The following is a 17,578-nucleotide window of genomic DNA, read 5'->3' on the forward strand; positions in this document are numbered from 1 at the left end:
TCCAAAATCAGAGTTGAGGTCTATGCTTGATTGCATTAATTCCATAATCTTGAATTAGGAATGGGTAAAAAATGGTAGAAAATATGAAATACATATTGAATTTTCTTTTCTTTTTATTTATTTATTTTTTTAAGATTTTATTTATTTATTTGACACACACACAGATCACAAGTAGGCAGAGAGACAAGCAGAGAGACGGGGGTGGGGGGGCGGAAGCACTTCGGCTACCTGCTGAGCAGAGAGCCTGCTGTAGGGCTCAATCCCAGGACCCTAGGATCATGACCTGAGCCGAAGACACATGGTTAATGACTAAGCCACCCAGGCACCCCAGATTTATAGTTTCTTTATACTTTTCCTGTGCCCTTCCCCTTTTCTGTAATTTAAAATAATAAAATATGATTCTTAATGTAAAATTTTCCAAGCAACATGAAAAGTACAAAAGAGAAAATTAAAAATTACCATATTCCTCACTAATCATCAATGAAATTAACAAACAAGGTTGTTCACCAAATGTCATTGATACAGAGTAAGAGGTCTTTTGTTGTCTATATAGCTTTTGTATCCCTCAGATAAAAGCTGAATGTCAGTACATAAGTTAGACTTTGGAACACTTTATGGTCATGGTGATTGTCTTGTAGTATTTCGGTAATCACTCTTATTTACTATTTGCTTTTCAGGAGAGGGTATTAACTATTTCTGATATTCTCAATGCAGAACAATATATTTTTACAACAGCTGACATTGAAATCAAGTAATTTGATTATTTGTGTGGTACTGTTTGAATTTATGGTAATGACATATTTCAAGAGATTCTTATAAATAGGAAGACTGATTTCAAGCCTTCTCCTCTGACATACCAGGCAACTGTCCAAAACCGACCCCACATCCAGTTTTTAGAGGTCTGAGGATTCTAGTTCCTAAGTCTTTTAGGGTGTTTACAGATAGTTTCTTATTGGGATCCCCTCTGCAGGCAGCAGGTACAAGAAAGCAAAAACCTAAGCATTATACTATCTACCCTCTGTCTTCCAAAATCTTATTGATGTCTCTTGTCTGATACTATCTTTCTCTACTTTGTGGCATTTGGTCTTTCTTTACTCTTTTTAATATTTTATAGAAAGCAAATAATGTTTTGTTACAATGACTGGACGACCTGATCTTGTTTTGTAGTCGTTCCCACTCAGTTTTCTCTGTTACAATACATATGAAAGAAACTACGATTGATGGAGAGGAGCTTGTTAAAATTGGAAAGTTGAACTTGGTAAGTGTCTACCTTAATACCACTGTTTCATTCTTTTTTTTTCTCCAGCATTATTAAAGTGTAATTGACAAATAAAATTATATATTTAAAGTGTAAAAAAAAGTGATGATTTGATATATGTATGCTTTGTGAAATGATTACCATAATCAGGTTAATTAACATATCCTTCACCTCACATAGTCACTTTTTTGGGAGGGGTAAGAATGCTTAGGTCTACTCTTATCAGGTTTCAGCTGTCATTACCATGGTGTACATTACATCCCCAGAGTTTATTCATCTTATAATTGAAGGCTTATACGCTTTGACAAGCACCTGCTTCTCCCCCATTCTCCTACTCTTGGTAACCGTCATTCTACTCTCCATTTCCATGAACTAACTTTCTTCCCCACACCCCCTCAATTCTACATATAAGGGAGATCATACAGTATTTGTCCTTCTCTGTCTGGCTTATTTCACTTTGCATTGTACTAGGTTCATCCATGTTGTTACAAAATGCAGGATTTCCTTCTTTCTCATGGCTAAGTAAATGTATTCCATTGTACATGCATACCATATCTTTTCTATTCATTCATCACTGTTTCTATATCGTGGCTATTGTGAATAATTCATTGAACATGGGAATGCAGGTTATCTCTTTAAGATACTGATTTTATTTTCCTTGGATAATATACATAGAAGTGGGATTGCTGGGTCAAACCACTATTTCATTCTTTTTTTTTTAAGATTTATTTATTTTAGAGGGAAGAGAGGGAGAGAGAATCTCAAGCAGGATCCCAGCTGAGTGAGGAGCCCAATATGGGGATTTCACGCCCCTGAGATCATGACCTGAGCCAAAATTACGGGCTGGATGCTTAAGGCACCTGGGTGGTTCAGTTATTAAGCCTCTGCCTTCAGCTCAGGTCATGATCTCAGGCTCCTGGGATCAAGGACCGCATCGGGCTCTCTGCTCAGCGGGGAGTCTACTTCCCCCTCTCTGCCTACTTGTGACCTCTCTTTCTGTCAAATAAATAATAAAATCTAAAAAAAAAAAAAGTTGGACGATTAAGGCTCTGAGCCACTCAGGGACCCTTCATCTGTTTCATTCTTGACCACCACAGAGCAGCTTGAAATTCTGTACTTCTAGACAATATTTTTGAAGTTCCTAGGTAATTAGCTTTGTAGTGTATTGTTAATTATAAAAAAATTATCTTGGTGGGTAGTTGATACATTATACTAGGGAATGAAAGTCTTTGTGTCCAAATCCATGGAAACTAACAGTTTTTATTTTTGAAATTCAAGGTTGATCTTGCGGGAAGTGAGAACATTGGCCGTTCTGGAGCAGTTGACAAGAGAGCTCGGGAGGCTGGAAATATCAATCAATCCCTTTTGACTTTGGGAAGGGTCATTACTGCTCTTGTAGAAAGAACACCTCATGTTCCTTATCGAGAATCTAAACTAACTAGAATCCTCCAGGATTCTCTTGGGGGACGTACAAGAACATCCATAATTGCAACAATTTCTCCTGCATCTCTCAATCTTGAGGTAAGCCCTTTAATAGGCATCTGCAAGTGTAGTAGCTGTAATTCTTATTTAGCTATCACTTACTTTATTTTACGTTTTTGTTTTTATTTTTTTATCATATATTTTAAAAGTTCATTAATTGGCTTCATTCATTCTAAGCAAGAGTAAAAGAATCTGGATATTGCACAGGGACATAGGAGGACAACACTGAAAAAATTGTTTTTCTACTTCCTGGCAGAGTTTTTAATCTTAAAAAGCCAATTACTTAATGGTTTTTCCCACACAGTCTTCAAAAGAAATTGCTGTGGTCATTAGCAGTGGATGGTTACATGTGGTATAGAGATTTTTAAAAAGATTTTATTTATTTATTTGAGAGAGAATGAGGAGGTGGATGGGTGGGTAGAGGGAGAGGAAGAATCAGACTCCCTGCTGAGCAGGGACCCTGATTGGGGCCAGGGTATGGAGATCTAATAGGGGACTTAAAAGTGAGTTAATTGAATGCTAGTGTTGTAGAGGTTCTTAGAGGGCACTGAAGATGGGATTGGATATGTGAGAACAGGTGGTAAAACCAAGAGGAGCAAAAAAAGATGGCAAAATCTCTTATTTTATTGTGATTGTTTCCTTTAAACGGAGTTAGAAAAGGATTTATAAGGTCTCTAATTCCCCTTTCATTTTAAAACACATCTTTACTGAGATGTAATTCACATGCCATTAAATCACCTATTAAAAGTATGTAATTTGATGATTTTAATATATTTGCTGAGCTGTGCAACCATCACTAAAGTCTATTTAGAGCATTGTCATTACCTTAGAAAGAAACCTTGTAACCCATTAGGAATCACTCTCCATTTGCCCACATTCCCAGCTCTAGGTCACGACTAACCTACTTCAAAATTTTTTTCTTTTCTTTTTCTTTTTCTTTTTTTAAAGATTTTGTTTTATTTATTTGACAGAGAGAAACACAGCGAGAGAGGGAACACAAACAGGGGGAGTGGGAGAGGGAGTAGCAGGCTTCTGATGAGCAAGGAGCCTGATGTGGGGCTCCATCCCAGGACTCTGGGATCACGACCCGAGCCGAAGGTACCCAGGAGCCTCCTCCCGCCACTTTTTAAAAAGATTTTATTTCTTTATTAGAGCACAAGTTGGAGGCAAAGGGAGAGAGAGGGAGTAGCTGACTCCCCAGTAAACAGAGAGCCCAATGTGGGGCTTGATCCCAGGACTCTAAGATTATGACCTGAGCCGAAGGCAGACGCTTAACCAACTGAGACAGCCAGGTGCCCCAACCTACTTTTGTAATCTATAGATTTACCTAATCTGGACATTGTGTGTAAATGGAATCATGCACTAAGTGTTCTTCTGTGACTGCCTTCTTGCATTTAGCATGTTTTCAGTGTTCATCCATGTGGTTCACATGTATCCATGCTTCATTTGTTTTTGTAGGTGAGTAATTTTCCATTGTATGGATATAGAATGTTTTGCTTATTCATCAGGTGAGGGGGTTCATTGAGTGTGAAGACCAAAGTAAAAAATTCTTAGGCAAATTATCATAAAGAAGATGACATTTTAAATTAGAAAGAAGGGAAGAAAAGGCTGTTTTGAACAAATTTCCTTGTAAAGATTTAGAATAGTGGTCCTAGTGGATGATAGATTTTTAGGTTAGATATAACCGTAAGTTATTTCTTGTAAATTATTTTTTTCTTGTAACTTATTTTATAATCTTTTGATAACAGAACTACATTGTTCTTATAGAATCTTTAGTAATTGGCATTTTCTTTTCTTTACAGGAAACTCTGAGTACATTGGAATATGCTCATAGAGCAAAGAACATACTAAATAAGCCTGAAGTTAACCAGAAACTCACCAAAAGAGCTCTTATTAAGGTAATTGTGGATTTTGTGGAGGAATGTTTTGTTTGACAAATGTTAACTTGAGGACCTGAAATAGATAATTGTTAAGATTTATTCAATTACGTGTGGTAAGGCATTTCATCTAATGATTTTAATTAACTACCTAATATATTGAAATGTTTTTTCTAATGCAAATACGGTGACTTTATCAGCTCTATCAAGCCAGCAAAATTTGCAGTTATTTACATTTACAAAATTTATTTATTTCTAGCTTTAAGGTACAATCACCATACATTAATATGGTATTATTACCACACATTAAGGTATAATTTCCATAACACTCTTCCATTGTAATCCTATAATGCAATGATTTTTAGTACATTTACAGAGTTGTGCAACATCACTACAGTCTACTTTGGAAATTTCTATCACTGTAAAGTTCCCCTTTACAATCAACAACTAATATACTTTTTGTCTGTAGATTTGCCCTTTCCAGCCATTTCTTTTTTATTTTTTTTTAAAGATTTTATTTATTTATTTGACAGAGAGAAAGATCACATGTAGGCAGAGAGGCAGGCAGAGAGAGAGCAGGAAGCAGGCTCCCCGTGGAGCAAAGAGCCCGACGTGAGGCTCAATCCCAGGACTCTGGGATCATGACCCAAGTCGAAGGCAGAGGCTTTAACCCACTGAGCCACCCAGGTGCCCCTTTTCCAGCCATTTCTTAAATGCAATCATGTAGTATTTAATCTTTTGCATCTGGCTTCTTTCACTTAGCATAACACTAGGGCTTCATCTATGTTGTAGATGTATCAGTAGACTAATTTGCTGAATGGTATTCCATTAAATGGTTAATAACACATTGTGTTTATCCATTCATCAGCCGATGGAAATTTGGATCATTTCCTGTAGTGCTGCTATGAATATTAGTATAGAAATCTTTGTGTTGGGCGCCTGGGTGGCTCAGTGGGTTAAGCCGCTGCCTTCAGCTCAGGTCATGATCTCAGGGTCCTGGGATCGAGTCCCACATCGGGCTCTCTGCTCAGCAGGGAGCCTGCTTCCCTGTCTCTCTCTCTGCCTGCCTCTCTATCTACTTGTGATCTCTCTCTGTCAAATAAATAAATAAAATCTTTAAAAAAAAAAAAAAAAAGAAATCTTTGTGTTGATGTATTTGCAGTCCTTTCAGGTAGTTACCTAGAAGTTTAATTTCTGTGCTGCACAGTAAGTTTATGTTTAACTTTTTAAGAAACTGTTTTCCAGGGGTGCCTGCTTCCTCCTCTCTCTCTCTGCCTGCCTTTTTGCCTACTTGTGATCTCTGTCTGTCAAATAAAGAAATAAAATCTTAAAAAAAAAAAAAAAAGAAACTCTTTTCCGAAGTGGCTGTACCACTTTAAATTTTCATTAGCAGCAAATGCATGAGGGTTGCAGTTTCTCCACATCCTCCCCAACACATGTTATAATCTTTTTAATGTTAGCCATTCTAATAAGGGTATGATTTTACCCTCAGCATGGTTTTAATTAGAGTTCCCCTGGTGAATAATGATAATGAGCATCTTTTCGTATGCTTCTTATACATTTGTATATCTTTTTTTGTGAAAGATCTATCCAAATTCTTTGCCCAATTTTTAGTTGGTTAAGTTTTGTTTTGTTTTTGTTTTTTAAGATTTTATTTATCAGTTAAAGAACTGCCAAGCTATTTTCCAGAGTGGCTGTATCAGTTTATATTCCCACTAGCAATGTAAGAGTGATCTAATTATTCCACATATTCATCAGCATTTGGTATTATAGCTATTTTTATTTTAGTTGTTCTGATGAGTATAAGAGGCGCTAAATATCTCACTGTGTTTTTGTGGGTTTTTTAAAAAAGATTTTATTTATTTATTTGAGAGAGAGAATGAAAGAGAGAGCATAAGACAAGGGAGGGTGAGAGGGAGAAGCAGACTCCCTCCTGAGCAGGGAGCCCAACAGGGGACTCAGTCCTGGGACCAGTCAGGATCATGACCTGAGCCTGACCTGCTTAACCAACTGAGCCACCCAGGCACTCTCTCAATGTGGTTTTAACTTGCATTTCTCTAATGGCTCCTGGTGTTAAGCGTCTTTTCATGTGCTTATTTGGTATTTGCATATCCTGTTTGGTGAAAAGTCTATTCCTGTTTTTAGGCCCATTTTCTAATAGGGTTTTTAATTTTTTTTTTTTTTTTAAGATTTTATTTATTTGACAGAGAGAGAGAGAGAGATCACAAATAGGCAGAGAGGCAGGCAGAGGGAGGGGGAAGCGGGCTCCCTGCTGAGCAGAGAGCCTGATGTGGGACTCCATCCCAGGACCCTGGGATCATGACCTGAGCTGAAGGCAGAGGCTTCACCCACTGAGCCACCCAGGCCCCTGGGTTTTTAATTTTTTTATTAAAAAAAATTGGGGGGACACTGGGGTGGCTCAGTGGGTTAAGCATCTAACTCTTGATTAAGGCTCAGGTCATGATCTCAGCATCCTGGGATTGAGACCCATGTAGTACTGCTTGTCTCCCTTTCCCTCTGTGTACTCTCTGACTCTCTCTCTCAAATAAATAAATAAATCTTTAAGAAAAATTAGGGGGAGCCATCCGGGTGGCTCAGTTGGTTGGCCATTTGACTTAATTTTGGCTCAGATCATGATCTCAGTCTCATGATTGAGCCCTGCATCAGGCTCAGAGCTGGGTGTGGAGCCTGTTTAAGATCTTTCTCTCTCTTTCCCTCTGCCTCCTGCCTTAAAAAATATATATATATGTACATAGACATATAATAAATATATCTATGTATATATATATTTTTAGTTTTATATATTTAAAAATTTTAATGTATGTATATATTTATATATATATACATATATGTAATAAATATAAAATATATTTTATTTATTTATTTATTTATTTATTTATTTTTAAGTGATTTACACCCAACGTGGGGCTTGAACCCGCAACCCAGCGATCAAGAATCACATGCTCTTCTGGCTGAACCAACCAGGCTTCTACTAATTGGTTTTTAAAAATTATTGTCGTTTTGGAAGTTCTTAGTCCTCTGTCACAAAAATGGTTTATATTCATTTTCTCCCAGTCTGTAGTTTATCTTCTTTATATGGCCTTGTATTTTTATTTATTTATTTATTTAAAATATTTTATTTATTTGGCAGAGAGATCACAAATAGGCAGAGAGGTAGGTAGAGAGAGAGAGGAGGAAGCAGGCTCCCTGCTGAGCAGAGAGCAAGATGTGGGGCTTGATTTCAGGACCCTGGGATCAAGACCTGAGCCGAAGGCAGAGGCTTTAACCCACTGAGCCACCTAAGCACACCATGCCCTTTTTTTTTTTTAAAGATTTTTATTCATTTATTTGACAGACAGATCACAAGCAGGCAGAGAGGCAGGCCGGAAGAGAGAGGAGGAAGCAGGCTCCCTGCATAGCAGAGAGCCCGATGCAGGGCTCTATCCCAGGACCCTGGGATCGTGACCTGAGCTGAAGGCAGAGTCTTAATCCACTGACCTACCCAGGCGTCCCGGCCTTTTTTTTTTTTTTTTTAAGATTTTATTTATTTATTTGACAGACAGATCACAAACAGGCAGAGAGGCAGGCAGGAAGAGAGAGGAGGAAGCAGGCTCTCTGCAGAGCAGAGAGCCCAATGCAGGGCTCGTTCCCAGGACCCTGGGATCATGACCTGAGCCGAAGGCAGAGGCTTTAACCCACTGAGCCACCCACGTGTCCCCCCCCCTATTTTTTAAGAATTTATTTATTTAGGGGCGCCTGGGTGGCTTAGTGGATTAAAACCTCTGCCTTCAGCTCAGGTCATGATCCCAGGGTCCTGGGATTGAGCCCCACATCTGGCTCCCTGCTCAGCGGGGAGCCTGCTTCCTCCTTGCTCTCTGCCTACTTGTGATCTCTGTCAAATAAATAAATAAAATCTTTAAAAAAAAAAAAGTATTTAAGCTGTTGAAAGACTCTGACTAAACAAATATTGAATTAAAAGTATTTATTCTTTTTCATGCCTTAAAAAACATGAAAGGACTAAGTACATGTTTTATTTATTATATATCCTCCCCAAAATGAATGAAAAAACAGTTAAATGCTAAATTGATACCTACAATATTCTTCTTGTGAAGGAATACACAGAAGAGATAGAGCGTCTGAAACGAGATCTTGCTGCAGCCCGTGAGAAAAATGGGGTATACATTTCTGAAGAAAATTTTAGGTAAGACCTTGACTATGGAAATTAATTTCCAAGAATAATAATTTTCTGATAACAAGGTATTTGAAATAAAATTTACTTTTGTGACAGTAACTAAGATCTTTGTATCTAGTGCTTCCTATAAATGCTCCTTTTTCTGATATTAACAAGTAGTTATCAGTTAAAAATTTTTTATATATATAACTTTAATTTTTAGATAACTATAGATTCACATGAGGTTGCAAGAAAAATACAAAGAGGGCGCATGTATTTTTCACTTGTTTTCCCCATTCATTACTTCTCACATAACTTTAGTAAAACCTCAGTGGTGGTGTGTGTTAGGGTATGTACTGGGGTATGCAGGAGGGTATGGGGTATGCAGGAGGGTACTGGGGTATGCAGGAGGCAGGAGGTATAATTGTTTTGTATATATACTTTAACTCACTTATCCAACTTTAGTCCCTGACTCCTCCCCTTCTTTCTGTGATACCAGATGCCTTCAAGTCCCAAGCCTCTCATAGATTCTGTGGGTCCTATTTATCCTCCATATTCCTGATTATAGACACTTAGTTTGTATCCCTCCCCATCTCTATTTTATGTGAATTATGACAAAGGACTATTTGTCAGCTTTGTAGCTTCTTAAATTTTATACATACACATGCTTTTTTCCCCTCATAAGTAGGGATTCTCGGTTTCAAAATGGAGGTCACAAGAAGAATATTACATTTATAAAACAAGGACAAGGATACATTAGTTTTTTGAAATTTGTGTTCATTTCTTATTGACACTTAGGCATCATTATTATAGTGATAAATGGTAGAGATGTGCAACTGCCACAGTTTTGTTAGAATGAGTCTTAAAGGAATTAAAAAATATTAACTGTTAAATTCATATTAACTTTATTTTAGAGCCATGAGTGGAAAACTAACTGTTCAAGAAGAACAGATTGTAGAATTGATTGAAAAAATTGGCGCAGTTGAAGAGGAGCTAAGTAGGGTAAGCATTTAAAACAGTATTGGTTGAAGGGTGCCTGGGTGGCTCAGCCATTGGGTGTCTACCTTCGGCTCAGGTCATGATCCCAGCATCCTGGGATTGAGCCCCATGTCAGGCTCCCTGCTTGGCAGGACGCCTGCTGTCCTTCTCCTAGACTTCCTGCTTGTGTTCCCTCTCTGGCTGTGTGTTTCTCTCTGTCAAGTAAATAATTAAAAAACATTTTTTTTTTTTAAGATTTTTATTTATTTATTTGGTAGAGATCACAAGTAGGCAGAGAGGCAGGCAGAGAGAGAGGGGGAAGCAGGCTCCCCGCTGAGCAGAGAGCCCGATGTGGGGCTCGATCCCAGGACCCTGAGATCATGACCTGAGCTGAAGGCAGAGGCTTAAACCACTGAGCCACCCAGGCGCCCCAATAAATAAAATCTTTTAAAAATTCTAAAAAAATAGGGGCACCTGGGTGGCTCAGTGGGTTAAGCCGCTGCCTTCGGCTCAGGTCATGATCTCAGGGTCCTGGGATCGAGTCCCGCATCGGACTCTCTGCTCAGCAGGGAGCCTGCTTCCTCCTCTCTCTCTGCCTGCCTCTCTGCCTACTTGTGATCTCTCTCTGTCAAATAAATAAATAAAAATCTTAAAAAAAAAAAAAAAAAAAAAAAAAATTCTAAAAAAATAGTATTGAATGAAAAAACAAAACAGTATTATGTGTTACATGAAAAGCAAATATTAAAAACATTTCAGAACTTGAGGGATGTGATTTTTTAAAAATATTTTTTAAATTTATTATTTTTAAAGTTTTCTTGAAGTTTTAAAGTTTTTTATTATTATTATTATTTTAGATTTTTATTTATTTTATTTGACAGGCAGAGATTACAAGTAGGCAGAGAGGCAGGTAGAAAGAGGAGGAAGCAGGCTCCCTGCTGAGCAGAGCTTGATGTGGTGCTTGATTCCAGGACCCTGGGATCATGACCTGAGCCGAAGGCAGAGGCTTTAACCTACTGAGCCACCTAGGCGCCCCGTGAAGTTCTTTATTTTTAAGTGATGTCTACACCCAAGGCAGGGCTTAGACTTAACATCCTCGAAAACCCTGAGATCGAGAGTCTCAGGCTCTAGTGAGTGAGCCAGCCAGACACCAACATCCTTTTTTTTTTTTTTTTTTTAAACATTCTTTTGATTTGTACTAAGTCTTTGAAATACCATCTGTGCTTCATCTGTATATCTCAGTTCAGACAAGCCACTTTTTTTTTTTTTTTTTAATAGACTCATGCTCAATGTGGGGCTTGAACTCACAACCCTGAGATCAAGAGTGGCATGCCCTACTGACTGAGCCAGCTAGGAGCCTCTCCTGCCAATATTTTTTGTTTAAGATTTTTTTTTTCTTGCTGACTCATATTAAAATTAAGTTGTATCATAATTTTACTGTCTCTTTTGACACATTAAGGCAGCATTCTAAGAAATTAACAGAATCGTGCGGCTTTATTGTTAAAGCTAAATAATGAATGCTGAGACATTTTCATTATTGTGTGTATCAGATGAAGGAATGCAGATGTTAGGGGAAGCCAGATGTTGAATAAGGTGGACAAGACATGACCTTTCTGTGCCACCCTCACGTTGTCAGTGTTGAAAGGAAACTGAAGGACTAATGCCACTACCCTAGACCTGTTATTTAATCTCAAAGTTTTTAATGAAGTTACAGGAAGAGACCAGGTACTATATAAAACGTGCTAACCTATCTGGTAACTTGTTACAGCTTGTCACAACTTTTGCATGGAAATGATTTGTGTGATTCTTCTATTATTTTATGAACTAGCCAGATGTTTCACCAACCAGTTCAGCATTTTGTAATTCTTAAAAAAAATGTTTAAATGTTATATTTAGGTTACAGAGCTATTTATGGACAATAAAAATGAACTTGACCAGTGTAAATCTGACCTGCAAAATAAGACACAAGAACTTGAAACCACTCAAAAACATTTACAAGAAACTAAATTACAGCTTGTTGAAGAAGAGTATATTACATCAGTTTTGGAAAGTACTGAGGAGAAACTTCATGATGCTGCCAGCAGGGTATGTCTTGTTTTGATTTGCACTTGCATTAAAGAAATTAGAGAATGGATAGAAATAACTTTCCTTTGCTTAAGTGTTAACTGTGAAATTCTATCTATCCACTGCAAATGGTATTTCTGCCAATTTAAAGAACATTATTTTACTATTTTACCTGAATTTTCCTCACTAGAGTTTCCAACTTAAGAAAAAAAGTGCCTAAAGTTTTAGAAATAGAAAATGATTTTAATGTACTTTGGGGACATTGAGAACAATGATGCAGTACTTTCCCCTTTAGTCATGATTGAACTAATCAGTCCTACAGAATTTAGCACCTTCTAGTGATGTGAGATGTTGAAAGAATTGTTTATTCGGTGCATGTTAGAGGAAATAGTAACACATAATAGAAAAATTTGTGAGGAAGCATAATTACTATATTAGTTTGGCAAAATTCCTTCCCTTCCAAAATTGCTAGATGAGGGGAAATTCCTGGGCAACTGTATAAATAGGCATGAATTAAAAATGTGTTCTGATACAACATTTAAAATTTATTACTTCTCATGAGGAGAAATCCTTAGGTAGCATAGATATTTTCATTAGAAAATGTTTTCATCATACCCATCTTATCAACATTTTTTAAAATCACATATAGTTGCTTACTACAGTTGAAGAAACTACAAAAGATGTATCTAGTCTCCATTCCAAACTGGATCGCAAGAAGGCAATTGATCAGCACAATGCAGAAGCTCAGGATATTTTTGGCAAAAACCTGAATAGTCTGTTTAGTAGTATGGAAGAATTAATTAAGGATAGCAGCTCAAAACAGAAGGCCATGCTGGAAGCTCACAAGACTTTGTTTGGTAAGTTCAAGCATTTCTAATTATTCTAGTCTGAGATTAATTTCAAAATTCACCATTTAATATTTTAGAACACTGAGGTGTCCATGTCACAAGTCTCCTACAATGCATACACTTTCTGTTCAGACTAGGGATTAATGCTTTTACTGCCTTTTAATTGAAACAAATCTTACTTGGGTTTTTTCTTTTTTTTCCTGTTTTCTATAAAGCAAATTTTAATCATACCCATTGTTATCTTCATTTAGGAAAAAAAAAAAACTTTTTTTTTTTTTTTAAGATTTTATTTATTTATTTGAGAGAGCAGGAGCAAGCACAAGCAGGTGGCGGTGCAGGGGAGAGGGAGAAGCAGACTCACTGCTGAGCAGGGAGTCTGACGCAGGGCTCAATCCTAGGAAGGCAGAGGCTTAACCAGTTGAACCACCTAGGCGCCCAGAGAAAAAACTTTTTTTTTTTTTTATTAATTTTATTTATTTGACAGAGATCGTAAGTAGGCAGAGAGGCAGGCAGAGAGAGCGTGGGCAGGGGTGGGGGTGGGAAGCAAGCTCCCTGCAGAGCAGAGAGCCCGATTCAGGGCTTGATCCCAGGAACCTGGGATCATGACCTGAGCGGAAGGCAGAGGCTTTTTGTAACCCACTGAGCCACCCAGGTACCCGGGGGAAAAACTTTTTAAGTATTAGGGGTTTTTTTGTTGTTTTGTTTTTAAGATTTTATTTATTTGACAGAGAGAGATTGCAAGTAGGTGGAGAGGCAGGCAGAGAGAGGAGGAAGCAGGCTCCCTGCCCGGCAGAGAGCCTGATATAGGACTCGATCCCAGGACACTGAGATCATGACCTGAGCCAAAAGCAGAGGCTTACCCCACTGAGCCACCCAGGCACCCCTAAGTTTTAGGTTTTGTTGTTGTTGTTTATTTTAAAGGTTTTATTTATTTGACGGACAGAGATCACAAGTAGGCAGAGAGGCAGGCAGAGAGAGGGGGAAGCAGGCTTCCCACCAAGCTGAGAACCCAATGCAGGGCTCGATCCCAGGACCCTGGGATCATGATCTGAGCCGAAGGCAGAGGCTTTAACCCACTGAGCCACCCAGGCGTCCTTAATTATTAGTTTTTTATAATCTCTTTTACCTACTACAATACTGTAATTACTATTAGCTGGAGATCACAATGATTCTTGGTTTACTGCGAACATAGTGATGGGTCTAATAAACTTGCAGAATACTCTAGAACATAATTTATATTTGAAATATTTTTTAGCTGATACAATGAACCAGTTATTTTAAGCTTGTTATTATAAATTTTCACAAGGATATAATTTTCTCAACCTCTTTAGAGTACTTCTAACTGTATTAATATATTTATGTCAAAGTTTGTGTCTTTTTTCTTTTTGGTATAGGTAACCTGCTGTCTTCCAGTGTCTCTGCATTAGACACAATTACTACAACAGCACTTGGATCTCTCACATCTGTTCCAGAAAATGTGTCTATACGTGTTTCTCAGATTTCTAATATGATATTGAAAGAACAATCATTAGCAGCAGAAAGTAAAACTGTACTTCAGACATTGATTGTTAGTAAATCTCTTAAAGTATTTTTCAAGTGTTACTTTGATAAGCCTTTGAAAACAATGTTAATTGCTCTTTCATTTTAAGTTTTACAGACAGTTATAAATACCGCTTTAAGAGTAGACTCCTATATATTTTTTAAGGCTTTATTTATTTGAGCGTGAGTGAGAGAGAGCATGAGCTGGGTGAAGGGCAGAGGGAGAAGCAGACTCCCTGCTGAGTGGGGAGTCCTATGCGAGGTTCAGTCTTGGGACTCTGGGATCATGACCTGAGCCAAAGGCAGATGCTTAACAGAGAAGGCCACCCAGGCAACCCCCAGATTTATATTTTTAAAAGCAAATCTCTGCTTTTTTTTTTCTAGAAAGATTAACTTCCAAGTGCCAACAAACCTTTGAAACCCTTTTCACTTACATCTTGTAACATTAAGAGTAGGAGTTAACAAGCCTAATAACTAGAAAGGGCAGTTTTGGCACCACTAGATGAATTCAGGGGACCCATCAGTTGTTAGTTGGCTTAGAAATTGGTAAATTTCCTTTTCCTCAAGGGTTCTGGATTGGTTATGTTGATGTTGCAGTTGACCCAGCCAGGGAGGATGTTAGATGGTTGATTTTAAAGTAATGGTAATACAGAAAAGTGCAAGAAAAAGAACTGCTAGAATTCTAGGAACACATATGACAATTTATGGAGCCAGATCTCTGTGATCAAGCCCTTAACTAAAGATTTTTTTCATAGTTCTGTAGAAGCCACTCATCCAATTACATTAATATTACCTCCTTCATAGCTGATTTGAATAATACTCTTTATTTTGTAATTGTAAGATTTGCCTAGGAAGTCCTTGACCATATTTCTTGTTTTCTTCTTTAGGTAGGCTCTCTGCCTCCCCTTTTGATTCTAACAATATCTGTTGAACATTTTCCAAGTAAATAACTACAAGTATTAGTTGACACTGCCCGGATTCAGTCCTTATATGACACCCAAATTTGACGAAGTTAAAAGATGCTTAGTTGGTACTAACTTTTAGGAAATTGATTCATGCACTAAATGCAAGACTGTATTTATTGGTGTCTTCCTACCAAGTTATATACCACCTTGGAAACACTGCTGGAGTCAGATGATTGCAAGATGACTGCTGCTCCCACAGCAGGAGTTGAAATGATAGCTTTTCTTTCCTAAAGAGTGCCAGTAGCCTTTTCCTTTCACTCTTCACTAATTGTTTCTGTTATAGTTCCTCACCCTGCCCAAGTGAAGGGAACTTAAGGTTGGAGTTTTTTCCTTTTTTGTGAAAATTACCAATCTAAAAAAAAAAAAGCCCAATCTACATTCTCAAGTTCGTATTTACCTGACAAGCACAAGAACCTTGACAAGTTCTTCAGATACAATAGGATATAAGTCACCAGTTCTTCAAAGTTAAATACCTCTAGCTCAAAAACTACCTTTGAAGGCTATTCAGTCTCAGCCTTTTTGACTAGTAACCTAAACTTATTGAAATTTATTTTGTTAAAATGTACTTGTGCAGTTTTTTAAAAAATTTCCTTTATTTGCAATGCTGAGATCTTATCAAATGATTGTCATTTTCCCCTCTTCTGAATTATTTGGACTTCTATTCCATTAGACTGTTAGGAGTCTATCATACACTACATTAACATTTTCTTAATTACTGTTAAGTAGGATTAAGTAACTTAAGATGAATATAAATTCTAGAAACAAATAAGCTCTATAGGCTATAAAGATTAGAGAATGGGAATTTAGGATTTCACTATGCATGTGTTAACAAAGTATTTAAGATACTGTCATTTAACCAGCCACGCTTATGGAAGGGAAAATATTCTTTTTAACCAGGATGTACTTAAGACTGACCTTCTAACTTCACTGAAAACAGTTTTATCCCCTGCGATGGCATCTATACTGGAAATAAACAGTCAACTAAAGCATATTTTCAAGACTTCATTGACAGTGGCCAGTAAGGTAACAAATACTGTTCTTCATTTCTCAAAATCAAATTGTTTAAGAAAGGAATTCTAACTATCTGTGTGGCCACATCTGTATACATGCAAAAGCCATAAGTTGTGAGTTGGGAGGAAATAAGATGCTTGCTGCCACTGATGTGATCAACAGAATCATGGCTAAGAAAAATGGGAGAATGATCTTCACAATAGTGCATTTATGTAGGAGCATATATAGCATGCTGTCCTGGGTCAGGGAAGATGTGCATATTCATGTATACATGCATATGTCTGCATATCTGCCTAAATATGCATAAAATATCTCTGGAAGTATTTTAAAATTATAGCAATGGTCTCTTGAAGGTGAGTGTGGAACTGGGGTTTCAGCGGCTGGAAAGGCAAGACTTTACATACTGTTTTTTAGCTTGTATGTATTCCATTTTATATGTGTTCTGTTTCACAAGTGTTCAACAAAAAAGAGTTTTTTTAATTAAAAGAAACCTTTTCCTTCAAAGATAGAAGATCAGAAAAAGGAAATGGATGGCTTTCTCAGTACACTGTGTAACAATCTACACGAATTAAAAGAAAATACAATTTCTTCCTTGGCTGAATCTCAGAAGCTATGTGAAAACTTAACTGAAGACCTGAAGACAATTAAAAAAATCCATTCACAGGTATCTCATTTAGGTGATTTGGGGAGCATAAAAAGGAAGTTTTATAATCTTTTTTTAAAAAAGATTTTATTTATTTATTATACAGAGGTCACAAGAAGGCACAGAGGCAGGCAGAGAGAGGGGGAAGCAGGCTCCCTGCTGAGCAGAGAGCCTGATGTGGGACTCGATCCCAGGACCCTGGGATCACGACCTGAGCTGAAGGCAGAGGCTTTAACCCACTGAGCTACCCAGGTGCCCCTGAAAGTTTTATAATCTTTAACTTGATAATCCCTGTTATGTAATCTGAATGCTGTAAAACTAATTTAGAAACCTGAAGATGTCATAGCCACTCTGGCTTATTTTTATAATTAATAAAAAATACTTAAGAATGCTTTTCTTGACCAGTTAATATTTTAGGATTTGCTACATTTAGAACCCTATGCTAAAGATCTATAAGACAAACAAGAGGGGGGTGCTTGGGTGGCTCAGTCTGCTAAGCGTTCAGCTCTGGATTTCAGCTCAAGTCATGATCTCGGGGTTGTGTGATTGAGCCTGCATCACACTCAGGGGAGTCTGCTTGAGATTCTCTGCCTCTCCCTCCCCCTCCACACCTCCTCCTGCTCACACACACTCTCACTCTCACATAAACAATAAGTAAAATCTTAAAAAAAAAAAAAAATAAATAAAAAGACCAATAAGATTATCTTTCATCACACCAGGATGCAGCTAGAGAAATAAACCTCTG

General features: G+C 37.5%; 1 protein-coding gene across 1 annotated transcript in view; it reads left to right on the forward strand.

Annotated features, from left to right (window-relative positions):
- KIF11 (kinesin family member 11) overlaps positions 1-17,578 on the forward strand; it is a 45,455-nt gene that overhangs the window by 9,691 nt on the left and 18,186 nt on the right. Inside the window, exons 7-16 of the mRNA XM_082721932.1 lie at positions 1,168-1,258; positions 2,537-2,779; positions 4,543-4,638; positions 8,730-8,818; positions 9,703-9,790; positions 11,660-11,848; positions 12,477-12,684; positions 14,070-14,242; positions 16,077-16,202; positions 16,696-16,854. Coding sequence (XP_082578058.1) covers positions 1,168-1,258; positions 2,537-2,779; positions 4,543-4,638; positions 8,730-8,818; positions 9,703-9,790; positions 11,660-11,848; positions 12,477-12,684; positions 14,070-14,242; positions 16,077-16,202; positions 16,696-16,854 — 1,462 coding nt within the window. The remainder of the gene's footprint in view (positions 1-1,167; positions 1,259-2,536; positions 2,780-4,542; positions 4,639-8,729; positions 8,819-9,702; positions 9,791-11,659; positions 11,849-12,476; positions 12,685-14,069; positions 14,243-16,076; positions 16,203-16,695; positions 16,855-17,578) is intronic.

Source organism: Mustela nivalis (genome assembly GCF_964662115.1).
Source record: "Mustela nivalis genome assembly, chromosome: 2".
Classification (NCBI taxonomy): domain Eukaryota; kingdom Metazoa; phylum Chordata; class Mammalia; order Carnivora; family Mustelidae; genus Mustela; species Mustela nivalis.